At 42.3% G+C, this 19,324-nt stretch overlaps 1 protein-coding gene across 1 annotated transcript; it reads right to left on the minus strand.

The window, feature by feature from the left end:
• Positions 1–210: 210 nt before the first annotated feature.
• Positions 211–17,290, minus strand: pias4a (protein inhibitor of activated STAT, 4a). Its single transcript, XM_079693354.1, has 11 exons — positions 17,134–17,290; positions 15,090–15,474; positions 14,875–14,959; positions 14,730–14,771; positions 14,501–14,591; positions 13,425–13,553; positions 8,670–8,775; positions 8,430–8,503; positions 8,081–8,241; positions 6,980–7,131; positions 211–3,577 (listed from the first exon to the last, which is right to left on the minus strand). Exons 1-11 carry the CDS (start codon positions 17,158–17,160, stop codon positions 3,312–3,314), a joined length of 1,518 nt encoding a protein of 505 aa, XP_079549480.1. The 5' UTR covers positions 17,161–17,290; the 3' UTR covers positions 211–3,311.
• Between the last annotated feature and the right edge of the window lie 2,034 nt (positions 17,291–19,324).

The raw sequence follows: 19,324 nt of genomic DNA on the forward strand, positions 1-19,324 counted from the left end.
CCCATCATTCCCCCCCATCATTCACCTCCTTCCTTCGTAGTCTCCAACTACTTCAATGTAATTAAAACCCAAAGTGTAAGGCTTATGTGAGTACATTTCAGAATAATTTAGACCTGCAGAGATCAGTGCTGAAAAAATATGTGATGTATTTTGCCTATGTGGATACCAGTTGAATAAATAGACATTCCAAAACAAAACAAAGGGCAGACATGTTTTTAAGAACTGATTTTAATTAATTCCACACGTCAATAACAGCTGTTAGAATACGATCATTTGAAATTTTACAGTTTCACCCTCAACAGGCATCAAATGTGTCTCCATATCTGAGCATTTGGTACAGGACACTAATAATCTGGACCTCCACCTCCCAGTCCTCTGTGGCATCAGCTTCAGGTGCTGCTGCCCTCAACAGCTTCTTATTGTCTGTTTGCCATTCTGAACAACTGGAGGTGATTCAAGGCTTAATAAAATATTATTTAAATGTTATTGTCTTTTAATATGAACATATAAAAAAACACAACAAACAAAACATTTACATCATGGATTGTAAGCCTCTGCCCATGCTACCTTATGCAGTATTATAAGAAGAAGAGATGCCACTAGAAAAAGACCAGACCCCCAGCTCTCTCCAGCTCCCAAACATCTGCAGACACTTCCGGCTCAGGTCCACAGAATCAACCTGCCGTCTTTAACCATAAGGCAAGAAAATAAAAAATTTAGAAGATGAGTTCAAATAATGACCTTCTTTGCTTATCAAATGAACTGTCTCATTGTTGTACATGTATAGCAGTTACTTACAAATACGGTTTGCCTTGTTAAAGACAGATATTATAGTTCTTTACATCATTTCTCTTCAAAGCAGTATGGAAGATCCTTCTCAGGGATAGAGTGATGTATTACAGGCGAAGAGCCATCGATCAAATTTATGTGGATAATCAAAAAGAATTTCAACATTATATTGATTCTACAAAGTGTGTCAAAAGGAAGAGAGAAATGGAAGATCAGATTTGACTCGACCTGTTCGTTCACCATCAACCTTATGGGAGAATGCGCTAGTGACAGTGAGGCCCCGGATTAATAAGGAAAATTTCATTTTTCTGTGTTTATGAGGAAGGCAAAAGAAAACCAGATTCTGTGCAGCTGATCAAACTGACAGTGTGATGATAAAAAGAGGAAAACATACAACGCAGAGCTCATTGGGGTCACTACTCGACCACTTCCGCATTTTCTGACTCCCACGCATGAGATGTTTGAGGAGCACTGATCACGATGGTCAGGGATCCTTGATTTTTACTCATTACATGACGGCTTTGAAATAAATAAGCCTTAAAGTTGGAATGAAGCATCAGATGAGTGCAAACAGCTCTAGCAACACATTTTCTCATCTTCAAGCAAACATTGATGACCTTCCTTCACAGACAACCTAAACTCGGCATGGATATCCTTCTGAGAAACAGCCATCACATACTGACGAAACTAGTGCAGGTGCAGAGGAATATTAGTTGAATGCCTACAGCATGTAGCAATTAAAAGCCAATTCTACTCCAGCAAATAGATGTGACCTTATCTACATTGAGCGGTGGCCGAGGGGATTGTTGGTTGAAGCGGCTCCACTTGTTCCAGACAAGACCATTTGTAATCCAATCAATGACTTTAAGCGAGGTGGGGTTGCACTTATTGACACTTCATTAAGTTTGGTTGTGTCAGACATGCTGAACCCACCGTAGTAAAGTACTCTGAGTGGTGCTTTGACCCAGGTCGGATGCATTCAGAGGGAAAGAAAAAGGAGTGTTCATCACCAGCACCAGCCATTAGCCTGGACCAATTATAACACTCACACCACAGCAGAACACAAGTCCTGCTTTCTGCCACCAATAACTCCCCGTCTGTACGCCAAATATCCTGTAGCTTTACACACAACTGTTAAGAAAATGCAAGGCATTTAAATAAATATGATACTACTGTCTGAGGGCATCAAAAGCATCAGAGAGCATTGCCAATTGACTTTATTCTGCATCCCGGACCAGGAAATCCTCCATGAAATAAAACACTATCTGTCAGACAGGGTTTTCTGCTGGCCAGCTCAGAGAGCCGTAAAACAATGGGCTCAAATCATCATCACTCAACAAAAACAAAAGAAAGGCACCAAAATCTCACAACCATTACCTGTCAGTGTATTCTTAAAATAGATCTGCTTTGGCACAGCTGCCGCACAGTAATTATGATGAGTTACAATTTGCAATGCTGATATATCACTCCTAATAAATCCTGTAACAGCACAATATCTGCAGTTGTGTTTTACAGAGTGGCACAATCCCAGCCACAACTATTGGCCTCACTGACACCTTCAGTTAGCCTGGCTATCCACAAATCTCTCATTAACAAAGTTGTTGTTATTGCAGAGGGAACAAAGCTGAATGGAAAGATGGAATAAAAAAAATAAAAAGAAAGAACAATGTAGGAAAACAAAATCTCCAGTGTAAAATTGGCTTCATCGATCGATCCACTTCTTTCTTAGCTACTCTCTGATCAGTCTGCTAAGTTTTTTTATGACTGAGGTAGGTTCTCTTTAGCTAAAGGACAAAATAAAAATGGAAAGTATCACACACTTGTGTTTTGTCCTTACATAATTAAAAAAGGATATATTCCTGAAAAAAAAAACTTTCAAGCTTTGTGTTTATTTCTTTCCAGAGAATTATGTCAATTGGAGAGGTTTCAATTTGCATCACACTCCTGATATCTCTGTCTTGTCCTCTCGCACATTTTCTATTTGTTGTTTTTGACCTTTTAACCAAAAACAGCTGAAGAGCTTCTGTTTTCAACTTGCCTGTTTATCACAAATGTGACAAAAATCAGAGACGTACACATCGAACGCCAATGGCTAAAAGAGCCCGTGATTCCAAGTCAATACAAAGAGAGATGAGTTGGTAGAGAGGAAATAGTCTGGAGAGAGAGAGAGGAGGGAGAGGAGGGAGGGAAGGGGGGGATGCACGATCCATTCAGTCTCTAAGTAGAGGCAGGACGGTACAGATATTCACTGCAAGGTGACGGTTGGCCAAAAAGAGTTACTTCCAGTGGTGAGCAGTACAAAGAGGAATCCTAATCACTCTAGATTGAAGATTCGTTAACAGTGCATGTTGGACTGTGTGTTTTCTGACTGGGTAGAAACCAGAGCTGCTAAAAGGCTCCGACGTTTGGGGGTGAGGGAGGGTCATTGCATCTCGTGGATTCGAGTGTTCCTGTCCTTCGAGCCCCCTTCCTCTCTGTCTGTGTGTGTGTGTGTCAGTCTATGAGGGGAGAGAGCTGTGGGGTCAGTAGGCAGTGACCAGGTCCTTGTCGTAGTTGTACCGGCCCCTCTTCGGGGCGGGACTGTCGGCACTGTCCTCAGTGTCCTCACTGTCTCCCCCTGCCCCGCCCCCTTCCTCCTCTGAGGAGGAGTCAAGAGTCAGATCTACCACCGCGCCTCCCCCCGGCACCCCAGGTGCTCCGGAGCCCCCCGCCACAGAACCGCTTCCAGATTTGCCCGTCAGGCTGGTGCTGCTGTGGGCCGGTGAATGACCGTTTGCTTCAGGAATGCCTGCAGACATGAAAGACATTTTAAAACGGATACATTTACACAAATTAATGGTCAACCATCTTCACGTTAAAACAATTTATTAAAAAAAAGGGGGCACATAATGCACATTTTCAGTTCATACTTTGTGCCTCTACTGTGACATGTTGACTTGCTTTAAAGGTGGGGTATGTAAGTGGCAGATTTTTTTCCGCAAGTGTATTTTCAAATTCTAGCGCACTCGAGCTGGTTTCTCCAAAATTACCGACCCCACCTTTAATGTTCAAAAAGGTCTGCCTGTGCTGCAGCACCTCTTTTCCCCCTCTGTGTGAAACCAGAGCCCAGAGTGCTCTGATTGGTTAGCTGGCTGACTCTGTTGTGGTTGGAAAACCGCTTAGAGATGTCCCGCCCCTTAGCCTGTCATGTACAATGTTTTGGAGCGCTAGCCAATAGAAGCATGAGTGTTACATAGTGTTGTCACTGAGAAACTCCCTCTGGAGGGAACTTTGGGATTTTAGCCTTGTAGGACTTGAGATAATAATAACACACTACAGGAGAGGGAAAACCTCAAAACGCATACTAGGGCCTCTGTAAATTGAAAGGGTTTGTCACTGTTACAGCCGACGTACCTGGTTGATCCTGCCAGTAGCATATGCTTGTCTCAAAGATTAAGCCATGCAAGTCTAAGTACACACGGCCGGTACAGTGAAACTGCGAATGGCTCATTAAATCAGTTATGGTTCCTTTGATCGCTCTAACGTTACTTGGATAACTGTGGCAATTCTAGAGCTAATACATGCGAACGAACGCTGACCTTCGGGGATGCGTGCATTTATCAGACCCAAAACCCATGCGGGGTGCTCTCCGGGGTGCCCCGGCCGCTTTGGTGACTCTAGATAACCTCGAGCCGATCGCTGGCCCTCGTGGCGGCGACGTCTCATTCGAATGCCTATCCCTGGCGCTGCGCTCTCCGCTAAATTCCTCGGGCCGTACGAAATCCGTGACTGTCTTAGTGACACCGATTATGTTATTTGCACTCCGGAGAGACGACGTAAAACGCGCGTTTGCCATGTTAACATGTTGAAACGTTATCATTCGCGCATCGCTGCTGACAGCCAGTCTGGGGGGTTGGGTAATCAAAGAGTAGCTGCTTCCGCATTAATTGTTACAGATAGTTCCGGCCCATCTGATGACGGTTTGGTGATGCGTTCCCATCACCAGCCGGGTGCCCGGTTATGTAACTCGGAGATGATAGAGACGCTGCCCACTACGTTAAGTCATCTGCAGGCAGAGCAGCAGCATGACATAACCCAGTTAGTGGCTCAATTCTCGTGCCTTTTTCAGGATGTCCCGACACAAACTAATGTGATAACGCATGACATCGATGTAAAAGGCGCGAGGCCGATTAGGCAGCACCCGTACCGTGCAAATCCGACCAAGCGCACCCTTATGAAACAGGAGGCGGAATATCTGGTAGCTAATGGCTTAGCTACACAGAGCTCTAGTCCATGGTGCTCCCCGTGCCTAGTAGAGGCTAAATCTGACGGTTCTCCGCGCTTTATCACGGACTACCGTAAAGTGAACGCTGTTACGGTGCCCGATGGCTATCCATTGCCGAGAATGGAGGACTGCATCGACAATTTAGGTTCCGCCAAATACGTCAGTAAATTGGATTTGCTTAAAGGTTATTGGCAGGTACCTTTAACAGACCGTGCTTCGAAAATCTCCGCCTTCGCTACGCCTGACTGTTTCCTACAGTACACCGTCATGGCTTTCGGTATGTGTAACGCTCCTGCCACCTTTCAGAGACTGGTGAATACTGTATTATCAGGAATAAATAACTGTAATGTGTATTTAGATGATCTCATTGTGTACACTCCCACCTGGGAGATGCACATGCAGATATTGGGTCAGGTATTCACCCGCCTCGCACAAGCATCTCTTACTTTGAATCTGGCCAAGTGTGAGTTTGGGAAAGCTACTGTCACCTACTTAGGGAAGCAGGTTGGGCAAGGCCAAGTCCGACCAGTGGAAGCTGCGGTGACTGAATGTGCGGTGCCCGGCACCAGGAGTGACCTCCGCCGTTTCCTCGGCATGGCAGGCTACTACCGCAGTTTCTGTCGCAACTTTTCCACTGTAGCCCAACCGCTAACTAATTTGATAAGTCCCAAGGCGGACTACGTTTGGACCCCTGAGTGCCAATATGCATTTGAATGCGTAAAAACACTCTTAAGTCACGCTCCTGTGCTCGCTGCTCCCGATCTGGCTAAGCCCTTTACACTAGAGGTGGATGCCAGTGCAGTGGGGGCCGGTGCTGTGTTACTGCAGGAGGATGCGGATGGAGTGGATCATCCTGTCTGTTACTTCTCCCGTAAGTTCAACAAACATCAGGTCCGGTACTCTACCATTGAAAAGGAGACCCTTGCTTTGTTGTTAGCTCTCCAGCACTTTGAAGTTTATGTCGGATCTAGTTCTTTGCCAGTTGCAGTATTTACCGACCATAATCCCATTGTCTTCTTGTCCCGCATGTACAATCACAACCAGCGTCTCATGCGGTGGGCTCTGATCGTCCAAGACTACAACCTGCAGATCCGACACAAAAAGGGTTCAGAGAACGTGTTTGCAGATGCTCTGTCCAGACTGTAGTGATGTGTTCTGTGTTCGTTATGTTGTGGGGTATGGTTCATCAAAAACCCTGCGGGGTTTTGTCTTAAGGGAGGGGGTGTTACAGCCGCAGACGTCCCGCCCTCGCTGCATCCGAAGAGGTGATTGGATGAGACGTTATCCAATCCCCGCCCTTTCCGGCACATTCCCCGGGGGGGGGAGGAGTACAAAGGCTGGGAACGGAGATCATTCGGGAGGCTCTGTGTTGGGAGACAGACGCCTCTAGCATTGCGATACTTCTTGTGTGTGTTATACTGTTAGCTCCCCCTGTAATCCGCAGATACTTAGCCGAGTGCAAGTAGAGTGTTGTAGCTTCGTATTGTGTAATATTGTGATCTGTTTAACCCGTATTAGCTTAGACCCAGGTGAGTAGCACCTGTTGACCAGCTGTTGTGATCTGTTTAACCCGTATTAGCTTAGACCCAGGTGAGTAGCACCTGTTGACCAGCTGTTGTGATCTGTTTAACCCGTATTAGCTTAGAGCCAGGTGAGTAGCACCTGTTGTGATCTGTTTAACAAGTATTAGCTTAGACCCAGGTAAGTAGCACCTGTAGACCAGCTACAACTGTGCGTGTGTGCAGCTTCTTGAGTCACCATTTGTACCCCGTGTAACGGGAGGGTTTTGTTGTGTTTATAAACTTCCTTGTTAAAGATCTCTCTTGGTGTAATAAAACCACTTATAATTATTACCAATACCACTCTGGTCGTGTTATTTCCCCCTTTGGCTCCCCTAGCCCAATAGCGAACGTAACAGTCACTCACATATATCGACAACAGGATAATCCGGTGTGTTGCTGCGTTCTCTTTCTCGGTCCCTCTTCTCCTCGTCACTAATGGGTAGCCAGGAGCCGTCGGTTAAGTACTCGATCTCCTCGATGTCCTCACTCGTCTCCTTCAGAATCTCAGCTAGCAGCCTGAAATACACACTGCTGGTTAGAGGCACCTCTCAAAACATACACTGAGAAGAGGTCTGCATGGGTTGGATTTCTTATTTTAAATCACAATTAAATTACATGAAGAAAAACAAATCAAGCCATTTATTAACAACTCAAACTGTATGTTGTAATTGTCTCTGCCCCAAAACACCTCTCTTAAAATGACTCAATAAACATTTAGTGACCAAACTGCTGAAACTGTAATCTAGAGATGAGTTAAGCTGGGACTTTCACACAAGGAATGAAAATATACCTCGAGCCAAAACGTAACACAATGCGTTCAGTCTTTGTGAGAGCAGGGGAGTGCCTGTGAGAGTTGCTCACAATAAGCAGGACACTACATGCCCAAAGGGCTGTGGATGAAAGTGTTGTCATTAATTCTTTTTTTATACAATAAACTGCAGCTGTATTTGTGTTTACTGCTACAGTGATACAAATATATATAAAAAAAAGAATTTAGCTCAAAGGCTGTCCATAACACTGCAGACCAGTCATTGCTAAACATTTTGCACCTATACCGTAAAAAATAACGATAATTTGTTGAAAGTACTAATTACTATTTGTGTTGAGAATCACTTTGAGCAATTAATACTGTAATAACATGTTTTGTCATATTGAATCCCACAATTACATGTTTCTCCAATCTACAGCCTTGTTACATTAAGTCAAATCAATTTAAATATTTGACCTGAAGGCAGGTCTAATAACAAATCACAGCAGATAACCGCCCTCTGTCACGCCAATGAAAACATAGTTTGGTTTCAACTTGTACCAATGCACCAACATCGGAGCAGCTTGAACATTTTCCTCACACTGGCTTCATCCCACAGATAGCTAGAGTTACACTAAATTGTAAATTCCAGAATTTATCGAGCGGGAGATGGTGCTGCGGGGGCAGGACGAGTCAGAGCATGCTTCGTCTCCTTACCCATCAATAGTGAGCAGTTCAAAAGGAGCGGGCTTGTCACAGACTGGGCAAGTCCATGTTGGCTTCTTCTCATTCATCTGCAGGAAGAAGACTGCGTCGAAACACTGAAGGTGGGCACAAGTTAAAACTCGAGATGGCACACCGAGACGCATCTTCACCAACTGCAAGAGGGAGGAGGGAGGAGGGAGGAGGGAGGAGGGAGGGAGGCATGTTAAAGAGCTCAAGATTCATTGTAGGAAAAACATTTTTGAAACTGGTCTTTGATACTGCGGAACTAACAGAAAACTTGTAAGGCAGAGAAACATATTCACATCCTCACGTGTCAGGAATTATAAAAAAGTGTACTCACTGGACAGATGAGAGAAACCCGCAGGCCTGTGGTTGCAATTTCACTTTCTGGATCATAGCGTAGTTTGTCTTGGACTATACATAAATGATAGACAAAATATCCAGAAGTGTCAGGGTATTTTTACAGAGATAGTAAGGTCAATTAAACTCGCAATACAGTTTGAGTCTGCCTCGTGTAGTTTTATTTTATCTCAAAGTCACTTGTGCATAACATTCTGCAGAGTATGGAGGTAAGACTTACTGCGTTCACGACAGCGTTCTGCACTCTCAACGGAGCAGAGCTTGAGTTGGCTGAAGAGGTCTGCTGCAGTGAAGACCCTCACTAGATACACTGCCACAGAGTACCGCTGGAAACACACATTCACAGGCTGTGAGCACTTATTTCAAAATGAACCTCAAAGCCAGGCAAGAAAACGGAAACATTAACACAAAAAAATTATTATTGGAAGATAAATCTACTTGGATTTGGTATTCTGTTAGAAGAAGAATTACATGTCCTTTGTTAGACGTTTTTATCCAAAGCGATTTACATACATTCAGTACTGTGGACAATCCCCACAGGAGCAATTTGGGGTGACGTGTCTTGCCCAGGGACACAACGACATGCTGACTGCAGTGGGACTTGAACTTGGTTCGAAGTCCAGCACTCTATCCACTTAGCCACAGCCGCCCCAATAAAAAAGGCAAGTTTTTACTTTGAAACCCTCATGATTACATAACTGTATTAAATGGAAGATGTAGTCTTTTATTAGATGGGCACATTTCAGTAGCACAGCAAATTATTTCTTATAATGAATGTTCACCATATATGGGATCCTGTTATAATTCCCTAAATACTTTGAGTATAGTAAACAACTAAATAACTTTAGTGCAAACATGCCTCGATGCTATTTGATGGACTGAAATTCCCACCTCCCCCACTTGTTGGCCAACCATGAGGTTATGGACTCGCTTTGATTAAGTATGCCCAGGGTATATGAAGGAATCCTGAAGTCAAATGTAAGACCTTTTAAGACCCTTTCCATACATTTTAAGACCTCATCGCCACTTTGAGTTTTAACCGGTTACATTGGCGACACACTTTACCTCACATTGACTATATTCAGTATTGATTGTCCTTCCTCCTTATCTTCCAACCATTTGGACGCAAACTTGCATTTCCCCCATAACGATGTTGTTTAGCAACCGGCGTAAAGGGGCCTTCGCGCGCCATCAAGCAGTGAGCGTGTGATGTCCGGTTCAGATGACGTCAAACCCAACGGGATGCCATAAATAAACTACACAGAATTACACTACACAGCTACGCAATGATTACATTCAGGCAGACTGTAGAATACAACCTCTTTGGACAATTTATATACTTATTGAAAACAAGCTACAAAATGTAATACCTTGGAAAATGCTGTTTAATAGCCTTAATTTTCGCTAAATTGATTTATCAACTTTTAATACTTTTTAAGACCCCGCGGACACCCTGATGCCGAGCAATCAATTCTGTATGCCCATATTCAACTTCAAACAACCTAAAAAAGGGTTGTTTTGCCTGTAAATCAGTAACAGTCTTCAAGTGAAACACACTTGTAGTGCTGCTGTTGGTTTTAACAAGTAGTATAATCATGTTGTGGATTAAAGGAGGATGTTGAAATATGTTCATGACAGAACAGATCAATAATAACACGCCTCTATCTCTGCATGGAAATTACACAAAGTCCCTCAAGAGCCCTGTATAAAATATCATACAAAACAGCTAAATGAGAGTTTTGATGAAGGCTATGTCTTCTTCACTCACAGCTGGTCATCTGTCAGGCAAATGTAGGGCAGGTATGTTATAATTAATAGGGCATTACCAAAACCCACGTATAAAGAAAAACACTATTACTGCAAAAATAAACCTGCTTATTTTTGTGTTTGATTTCAATTTTCCCATTACTCATCCCTAGTTGGTTTACACAAGAGCTCTTAAGAGTGTATTCATCACATAGCTGTTTATCTGGAACTAGAAGCCGGATTTTCGCTTAGCGAGCTAACTTCAGGGGAAATTCTGAGTTTCCAGTCCTACGACGCTGGTTCACTTCTTAGCGGGCTAGATCTCCATGGTAACTTATGTTGAACGGCTAGCCTGGGGCCTATACTACGAATCTAGTTCAACATATCCTGGATATGTTTTGAGTTATCCGGTTGACTTAATCCAAAACAAACCCGCTCTCGCTAAACTGTCCTACGACGCTGGCTATCAACTCGATCGCTCAAACCAGCCGTGCCCTATCTAGTTAGGTGCGCGTTCACATGAAAGGGGTGGTATTTGGAGCATTCGACCAATCACAAACATGGAGAAGCGTACTGACAGCGCAGCGTCATACTTCCTGAATGAAAAGTCATCTATAATATTAGTCAAATATGAAGAAGTTAAACTTTAAACATCCATGACTTAAACACTGTATCCAGGATAAAAGCCACATAGTTGCACCTGCAAGGTGAATACAGCTGGTAAAAGAAAAAGTGTTTGAATGCGTACATTAACAGGTTTATGATATCACTGCCCCGTCTAAGACACGAGTGGATCTGACTTTAATTACATTTGACTCGAGTGTTTCGTCAACTTAATGTGTTGCTTAAAATAATACTTCTGCACAGTATGTGACACTGTGAGTGTTGCACGGCCAGATACGGCTCAAGAAGCCGTCTTTCCTGCAACCGCAGTTTAAACTGTATTTCCTCCGCACACTGAGCTCTGATTGGTCAGCAGGCGGTGCTTTCACTGAGTTGATCTCTTATCCTGGAACCTATCCTGCTCCGGAGCAGGCTAGCCGCTCAGCATAAGTTACCTAGCCCGCTAAAAAGTGAACCAGCTTCGTAGGACCGGAAATCCCTGAAGTTAGCTTGCTAAACAAAAATCCTGATTCGTAGTATAGGCCCCTGGTCCGGAGCAGGTTAGGTTGCAGGCTAAGAGATCAACTCTTAGCAAAAGCACTGCCTGCTGACCAATCAGAGCTTAGTGTGTGGAGTTTAAAGTGATCAAGTCATATTGCAGGAGAAAGGAAATACAGTTTAGACTGCCGTTGCAAGAAAGACGGCAGGCAAAAATCACAGACTGTGTGAACGTGAAAATGAATAGAATATCACCTCCCATCTTCAGAGCAATCTGATTATTATAACATTAGAGTTAAGAAAGCTTACCGTAATTTTCGGACTATAAGCTGCGCCTTTTTCCCCCATTTTTCGACGCTGCGGCTTATATAACGGTGCGGCTAATCTATGGATCTTTCCAGCTAACGGCCACTAGGGGACCTCCTAAATCTATGGATTTTACAGGTTACAGTCCACCACCTTTAACTCTATGGGCTCTATGGCCGGTCCGCGCCCCCCACCTTTAAGCGGCGGGCTCCAGCAGGAAAAGCTGGAGGCCGGAAAAGAGTGAGACAGGTAGCGCGCAAAAGTAAAAGCGGAACCGAGAGTGGTACGAGAGACAGAACGAGAGCAAGACAGACAGACATTACGAGAGCGAGACAGTTTGTCCCCGTACCACTGGTTGAAAACCACTGCTGTAGATCACTGCCGGTACGTGCGCTGGGAGCGCACCGTTTAAGTTTGAAAGTTGAAAAGTTTGTGTGTCTGAAACGCTATGTGATACAGTACAGTTTACACAGCACATGTTCTGTAGCTACTATTGCACTGCGGCTTATAGTCCAGTGCGGCTTATATATGTACACATCATTCAATTTAGCTGCTGCGGCTTATATTCAGGTGCGCCTTATAGTCCGAAAATTACGGTACTTGAATATCTGCCACAAGTTAACATAAGTAACCGGATCAAAGTAACATTACGTAGTCTACAGTCCACTGCACTGTGAGTGCAGACGTCAATGTGTCCCATTATCATTCATATCACATCATAATGTATCATATATTTCCTTATCTGAGTCAGCTTCTTGAGCCGTATCTGGCCGTGCAACACTTACAGTGTCACATACTGTATGCAGAAGTATTATTTTAAGCAACACATTAAGTTGACGAAACACTCGAGTCAAATGTAATCAAAGTCAGATCCACTCGTGTCTTAGACGGGGGAGTGATATCATAAACCTACAAAGCCCTTAATGGGCAGGCGCCATCTTACCTTAAAGAACTCTATTGAACTCATTATACCCTACTAGGGCATTGCTTTCCAAGAATGCAGGGTTGTTGGGTTGTTCCTAGAGTTTTTAAAAGTACAATGGGAGCCAGATCCTTATCTTATCAAGCTCCACTTTCGTGGAATCAGCTTCCAGTTTGTGTTCGGGCGGCAGACACCCTATCAGTTTTTTTTTTAATAGTGCGCTTAAGACCTTTCTTTTTGATAAAGCTTATAGTTAGGGCCAGTGGCGTCGCCTGGCCTGGGCATTCGGGGCTTTAGTGAAGTCCACTGAGACAAATGTAACATCTGTGATATTGGGCTATATAAATAAACATTGATTGATTGATTGACATTGAAACCTGTTAATGTTCACATTCAAACACTTTTTCTTTTACCAGCTGTATTCAGCTATGTGGCTTTTATCCTGGATAAAGTGTTTAAGTCATGGATGCTTAAAGTTTAACGTCTTAATATCTGTAATTAAAGTTGACTTTTCATTCAGGAAGTATGACGCGCTGCGCTGTCAGTACGCTTGTCCATGTTTGTGATTGGTCGAATGCTCCAAATACCACCCCTTTTATGTGAACGCGCTGTAACTAGATAGGGCAAAGCGGGCTTGAGTTAAAGAGTTGATAACCAGCGTCGTAGGATAGTTTAGCGAGAGCGCGTTTGTTTTGGATTACATAAACCGGGTAACTCAAACATATCCAGGTTAGGTTGAACCGGCTTCGTAGTACAGACCTCTGCTCTTTGCCCTGGGGAGGTTTATTCTTGAATAATACCATGCACGCCTAAGTTTGACACATGATTAAGTAAGAAAAAACGTTTTGTCCCAGCTTGAAATGATAAACCAAAACATAAGATTCAGCAGTAAACTCTGACCTTGCCAAAGTTTCCCCAGGTGACGGTGACTCTGTTGGTGATGCTGGAGAGATGCAACCAGGGAGTGATGTTTACAGGACGACAAGGGCGACGGGGCTCAACGCCGGGCTTATTAGAGGGGTAGTAGCCCTGAAAACAGACAAATACCAAATCATTATTCAAATATTATTGTAATCACGTTACTTTGGGGTACTTGTTGCAAATAAATGTTACAGAACAGTCATTCTACAGTGTTGTTGTATTCTTCCCTGTATGCGATTCTCTAAATGATTAATGTTTATCTAATGCATAGCAGCCAAGAAGGCTCTCCAATTAATTCTAAGTATGGTTTATATCCAATATTAAGCATCAAATGTTACTGCAATATTCCATCTTGTTCGGCACACTTCTTCAATCACCTTGCTATTGCTTTCTTAAAATGGCAAGAATATAACCATTTTGTTTTTGCTGTTTTGCAAACTTTAGGGGGTTCATTACAAAAACATATTGTATAAAACACAATTCATATCATGTCTGTCTATTGACATATCTTTGTTGTTGCCTAAATGTAATAAACAAATCTGTCACTGTTACTACATTTGGCTTAAAAGCACAACACTTAAGACTCGAGTTATTATGTTGCAACCAACAGTTAAAATGCAAAAGCACAAAAATGTGCATTTTCTTGTTTTTTTCAAAACATTTGAAAGTTGTCCTTCCAGTTTGAGTTCCTGTGGATACACCTTGTGAACACAAGAATGACTCAGCAAACACTTGTTTCGGAGGTTTTAGCTTTTCCATATTCCAACTCTAACACTAAGACTGCCAGAAGGAGAGTTTCCTACTTAATGCTGGCTATCCAACAATATCTGTACCTGGATACTACTTTTCCTTGCCTCCATAAGGGTGGATTAATTCATCCCTACAATACGTCATGAGACCAGCTTGGCCGTGACCAGACACCCAAACTAGTGACTCACTAACTATATTTAAAATGAATGACAGAGAAACTATTTAACAGGAGCCAAAGAACAGCCAAGCTCGAGTCAGATTTGTACGCTGAATGTGTGGCATGTCTCAGGAATCAATCAACTCACCGGCACGTGACAGTAGGACTGGTTGACTTTGACAGCAATGTTGGGAGGATACTGGTCCTCTTGGACACCGATGGAGTCTGTGTAACAGATTCTGTAACAAAAGGATATAAAAAAGGGACATTTCCAATGCTGTTTGCCCAAGTATCATATAACAATTTCTTCATTGAGCATCCTTGGGAGGACCTCATATTATATATATATATTCAAAAGGGAATAAGTGGGGACTTACCTAAGAACCACTTGGATTGATCTGATTCCTGGACGAAGCTCCCTAAGAAAGTATAAAAATGACAAATTAAATTGAGCATTAGTTACAGAGTTTATAAATAGAGCTGATGGTAACAATAAAGTTCAGGGGAGAAAGGTTTTCTTACGTTGCGTTTCTGATCTGGTCCGCTTGGTTTGGTGTCAACTCAAATATGCATTGACTGTCCTGCAGTTTCTCATTGTTCTGGGCAACTGTAAATATTATTATATCAAATTAATCACAAAAACTGCAAGACATGCAAACATAACATTCGTACTATATATAAAATACAAAAAATGTATTTCAATACAAGAATAAAGAAAGATCAAACTGTTTACGAACTTAGCTCTGTTGGTTGCAACAGTGTCTCCAAAGTTTGGTAGAAGGGCAGAGGCACCAGCTTGACCTCTGCTGCAGGTGTGGTGGTTATCTGTTTGGAAACGCCGTTGAGGTAGTCTGCGCCCTGAGAGGTGGCAGTGGGGGAGGAGCTTAGAGACGAGTATGCAACTGGAACGCCCTCTGGACGCCTCGCCGCAAGCCAGCCGGATGTTCTGGGGAAGCGCGACTCATAGAGCTGCCTAACATTCTTCAGGAGCTCGGGGCTGTATTCGGTCTGCACGAGCCTCAGCGCTCGCCCTACCAGGTCCTGTTTCAGCCCACTTTTGCTGCGGCCCATCGAGGCCAGTAGCGTCTGCAGGTCGGAGACCCGGAAACTTTTGACCATGTTCTAGAAGGAAGACAAGACAAACAAAACATGAGAAACACCATAGAGGGACAATGAAGTCTGTAAATTGGTGATGTTTGAGGGACAACATCATAAACGTACAAGTCCAGACCCATTTTAAAAGTTAGGTCACAATACAAGGTGCATTGATACTTAGTGTGTAAAATTGATATTTCAAAACCATTCACTAGATAGAACAGTGCTAACATATTTGGGTTCTTCTACTTCTGACTTTTTCACGAATTTTACGTTTTTCCGAGTGTAGTGTTTGACTATCTATTATTGTCAAAATGAAATACTGAAATTCTTTGTGGAAAATCCTGTCTAATCACATCTCCTATTTTTTAACCGGCTCTACACATTATTATTTACAAGTCTCAAACATTAAGATATCCGCTAAAATTAGCTTGCCCTTAGTCACTTTAATCCAACAGAGGTTTGAACCTGCCTTCTTGTTCTGACCACTTGTATCACAATATATTTTCATTTCAACATTATTTAAAAATATTTAAGCATTTAAAATGTATGACTGCACATCTGCATTTCACCGTATTAAATGTAAAGCACGGAGGCAAAAACTACACTGACAACAAAGCAATAGTATAAGCCTGAAAAGTAAAAGGCATGACCACCTCAGATTGCTGTTAAATTTGAGGATATAAATCGATACATCTAAAATAATTACACAAAATGCACTTATATTTCAATATGATCCATAAATGATGGACACGATGTTAGTCAATAAAATCAGATTTACTGTTAAGTCATCGACTGTTTCTGTTAAATTCAAAAACATCACAAGCCCATGTTTACACCTCGATGAAAGAAAGCATATATAAAAGCAATCAAAACCTAAACACATAGTTTAGTCGGCACGATTTGTCCGTGTTTCGATTAGCAACACTAACAAGTACAGTGTTTACAAAATAAGTGGCGTCGGTTATCTTAAAACTGGACTAGACATAACAAAACCGCCTGCATGCGGAAGGATGTTTTTTTGTATTGTGGTAAGAAAAAAACCTGAGCAATGTAACATGCTTTAGCTTTCTCCGACATTGTTTTGCTGTGCATCAGTGGCAGAAGTGCTTTGTGTCTTGATTACATTTGTACAAAAACGCGGCTGTCCATGAGGCATCTTATGGACGTGTTGTATGCAGCTATAAGGGTTGCCATTTCTATAGCCTCACTTGAACAATATAGCCTGTGCTAATCGGCCAGCTAGCTTCTCTATAGACTGGGCTGTCGGTATTCAATCATGGCAACTGGACATTTTGACAGGTGCACATCTTCCTAAACTAACCGGTTACATACATACAGACATCAAGCCTAATAACGTCAATTATCAACGAGCAGGGGAAAATACTGGCAGCAACCCCACTCCAGTGTTTTTATGGTCAGATCATTAATTTCTTCCCTTCAGAGCCAGCGTGATGCTAGCCAAACCAACGCACTTGCCTGGTTAACATAACCTAGCAGGCTAGCTACATTAGCAACAGAAGCTAGTTCATTTTGCCGTGAATGTAATACGCCACATTTTCTAGGAGTATAGGCTCTTAATTACATTGACACAAAGCCCCAAGTTTCCCCCAGCCGGGATGAGTTTTAAAGCAACACTCCTGTGCCTCCTTCCCATTAAAACAAAGCTAAACCAGCTCTACTTGCCATCGTTTCCACCAGTTCGGCCGCCATCTTCGTGCAGCAGTACCGCGAGAGTCAGAGACGACGACTAGTCTCTCACCAATGAAACACAGAGCCTTCTTTGGTTGACGGCTACCCTCAGCCAATCACAGTGATGTTTTAACCGGAGCCCGAAGAGCTACATACAAAGTGGGCGGGACAACCATGTTTTAAAGTTACAGTGCAACTTTTAAAAAACACTAAGAGACAGGTCTCATTTCCACAATAGGCCTCAGTGTCAATTAATGATATCACGTGTCAAAGCTTTTTGATACCGTTAACATTTGTGTTTAATAGTATTGAGATATTGGGATTGTGTGTGTTGAAAATGTGTTAAATTCAACATGCATGTAAAGCACGGTGTGTCAAGTGGATGAGGTCACATGGTGTGTTCAAATCCAGTCCGAGCAAAGTACTCCGTTTCGGGTCATTCGTCCAGCCGAGACATGCGGAGGTAATGCTTTGTTTAAGGTATGTTCATAATTAAATTAAAATGAGTAATTCACGATATATGATTACAGGTAAAAGTATAGACCAGCCATACCCTGTCTAAACCCCATTTACCATTCTCTGTCATGCTTTTTGCAAAATGAGAAAAATGGTATCTTAAGGACACATGTATACTCCCCCTGGCAATCCAGTCCTGCTTTTCCAGAAACTCATATGTGGCAAAGAAAAGCCTCATGGAAACACACAGATCAATTGAACGAATTGCAGTATCGTGTAATAAGTAACATAGTGTGTTTTGTTTAACTTAACTTAACTTTGGATGTGAAACGTCAATAAAACAATGTTCTGTATTAAAAAAAGAACAGCTGGTGTTGCCACTGCACTCTGCATAATGTAAAAGGCTACCCATGATTAGGATTTATACATAACAAATATTGGATATATAAAATATAGGATTCAGTCAGCTTTTTTTATATCTAAACTTTGTTTAAAAATGCAGACCTTAATTACTAAATATTTCTCTACAGTAAGAGCTATTTTTTCTCAATTGTAATATTTATTAATTTTCACACAAAATGAAAATAACACAAGCCTATTAATATAGCTTATTAGTAATCAAAGGCTTGCTAATAAAAAGGTAGCACAGACTGCTCTCTACTGTGTATGCATGACATGTTGCATCGTTTAAACAGAAGAGGGCAATATGGTCCATGATTTGACCTCACTGTCCTTTCATTAATTCCCTCACTAATATGCAGAACAAAGCACATATATCCAAATAATACACTGTGACTGTAATCTAAAGGCTGAGTTGAAAATGTGTAGGCTGATATTTATTTTAGCGAGGGGGGGTTTAATCTATACCGCTGTTAACAAGTCTATCAGCATAACTCATGCACACAAACTGTTGTGTTAAAAATTCCAGGAAAAACAGACAATTTCTAAGTTTAACTATTTATTATAAGAGAGCAAAATATATATATTGACTTGGCCAAGGACTCCGTCACGTCATAGACATTCACAGGCAGCAAAGCTGTAATTAGTAACGACTAATTCCGGAAATAGCCCCTAACCTTGTGCGACAATAGTGAGGCGAAGTCACGCCACTTCCGCCCCATGGGACCTTATTTCTGAAAAATTATGTATTGAAGTCAATGGGGGAGAGAAAGATTGTCTTTCGATCCCGTTTGAATTGTGCCACAAATGACACATATGATGTTTGTCAATCTTAAAAAATAATTTCCATGTAAAAAAAGTCACAGTTTGTCGTAAAACTGTTGAAATATAAGACTATGAAAAATACGCAACTAGAAAGACTACAAATCCCAGAGTCGCGTAAGTGATGTCATTAACGTTACACATTACACTCGTGTTACTCACCGAAACCTTGTAAAGCCGGTCCCGCATTCTGGCTCTCGCGGAACCGACTAACTCCCCTTGTGTGAATGTAAAGCTCTCAACATGCCCAGACTTGAAGTGATGTTCACCTCTTTTAATACTTTTCGCCTCATTCTGAAAGAAAGAGGGGAAATGTGCTAACGTGACGGCTATCTTGGTGTTGGTGATGTGTGTGAGACCAGAGATGTAGTTCATTGAGCGTTTCACACAAAAAAAAATGCGTTACTTCACAGTTTTACGACACATTTTTGTTTTTTTGACTTGCAAAATTATCTTTTAAATTGACAAACATCATATGTGTAATTTGTGGCACAATTCAGACGGGATC

Source organism: Notothenia rossii (genome assembly GCF_949606895.1).
Source record: "Notothenia rossii genome assembly, chromosome: 1".
Lineage (NCBI taxonomy): Eukaryota > Metazoa > Chordata > Actinopteri > Perciformes > Nototheniidae > Notothenia > Notothenia rossii.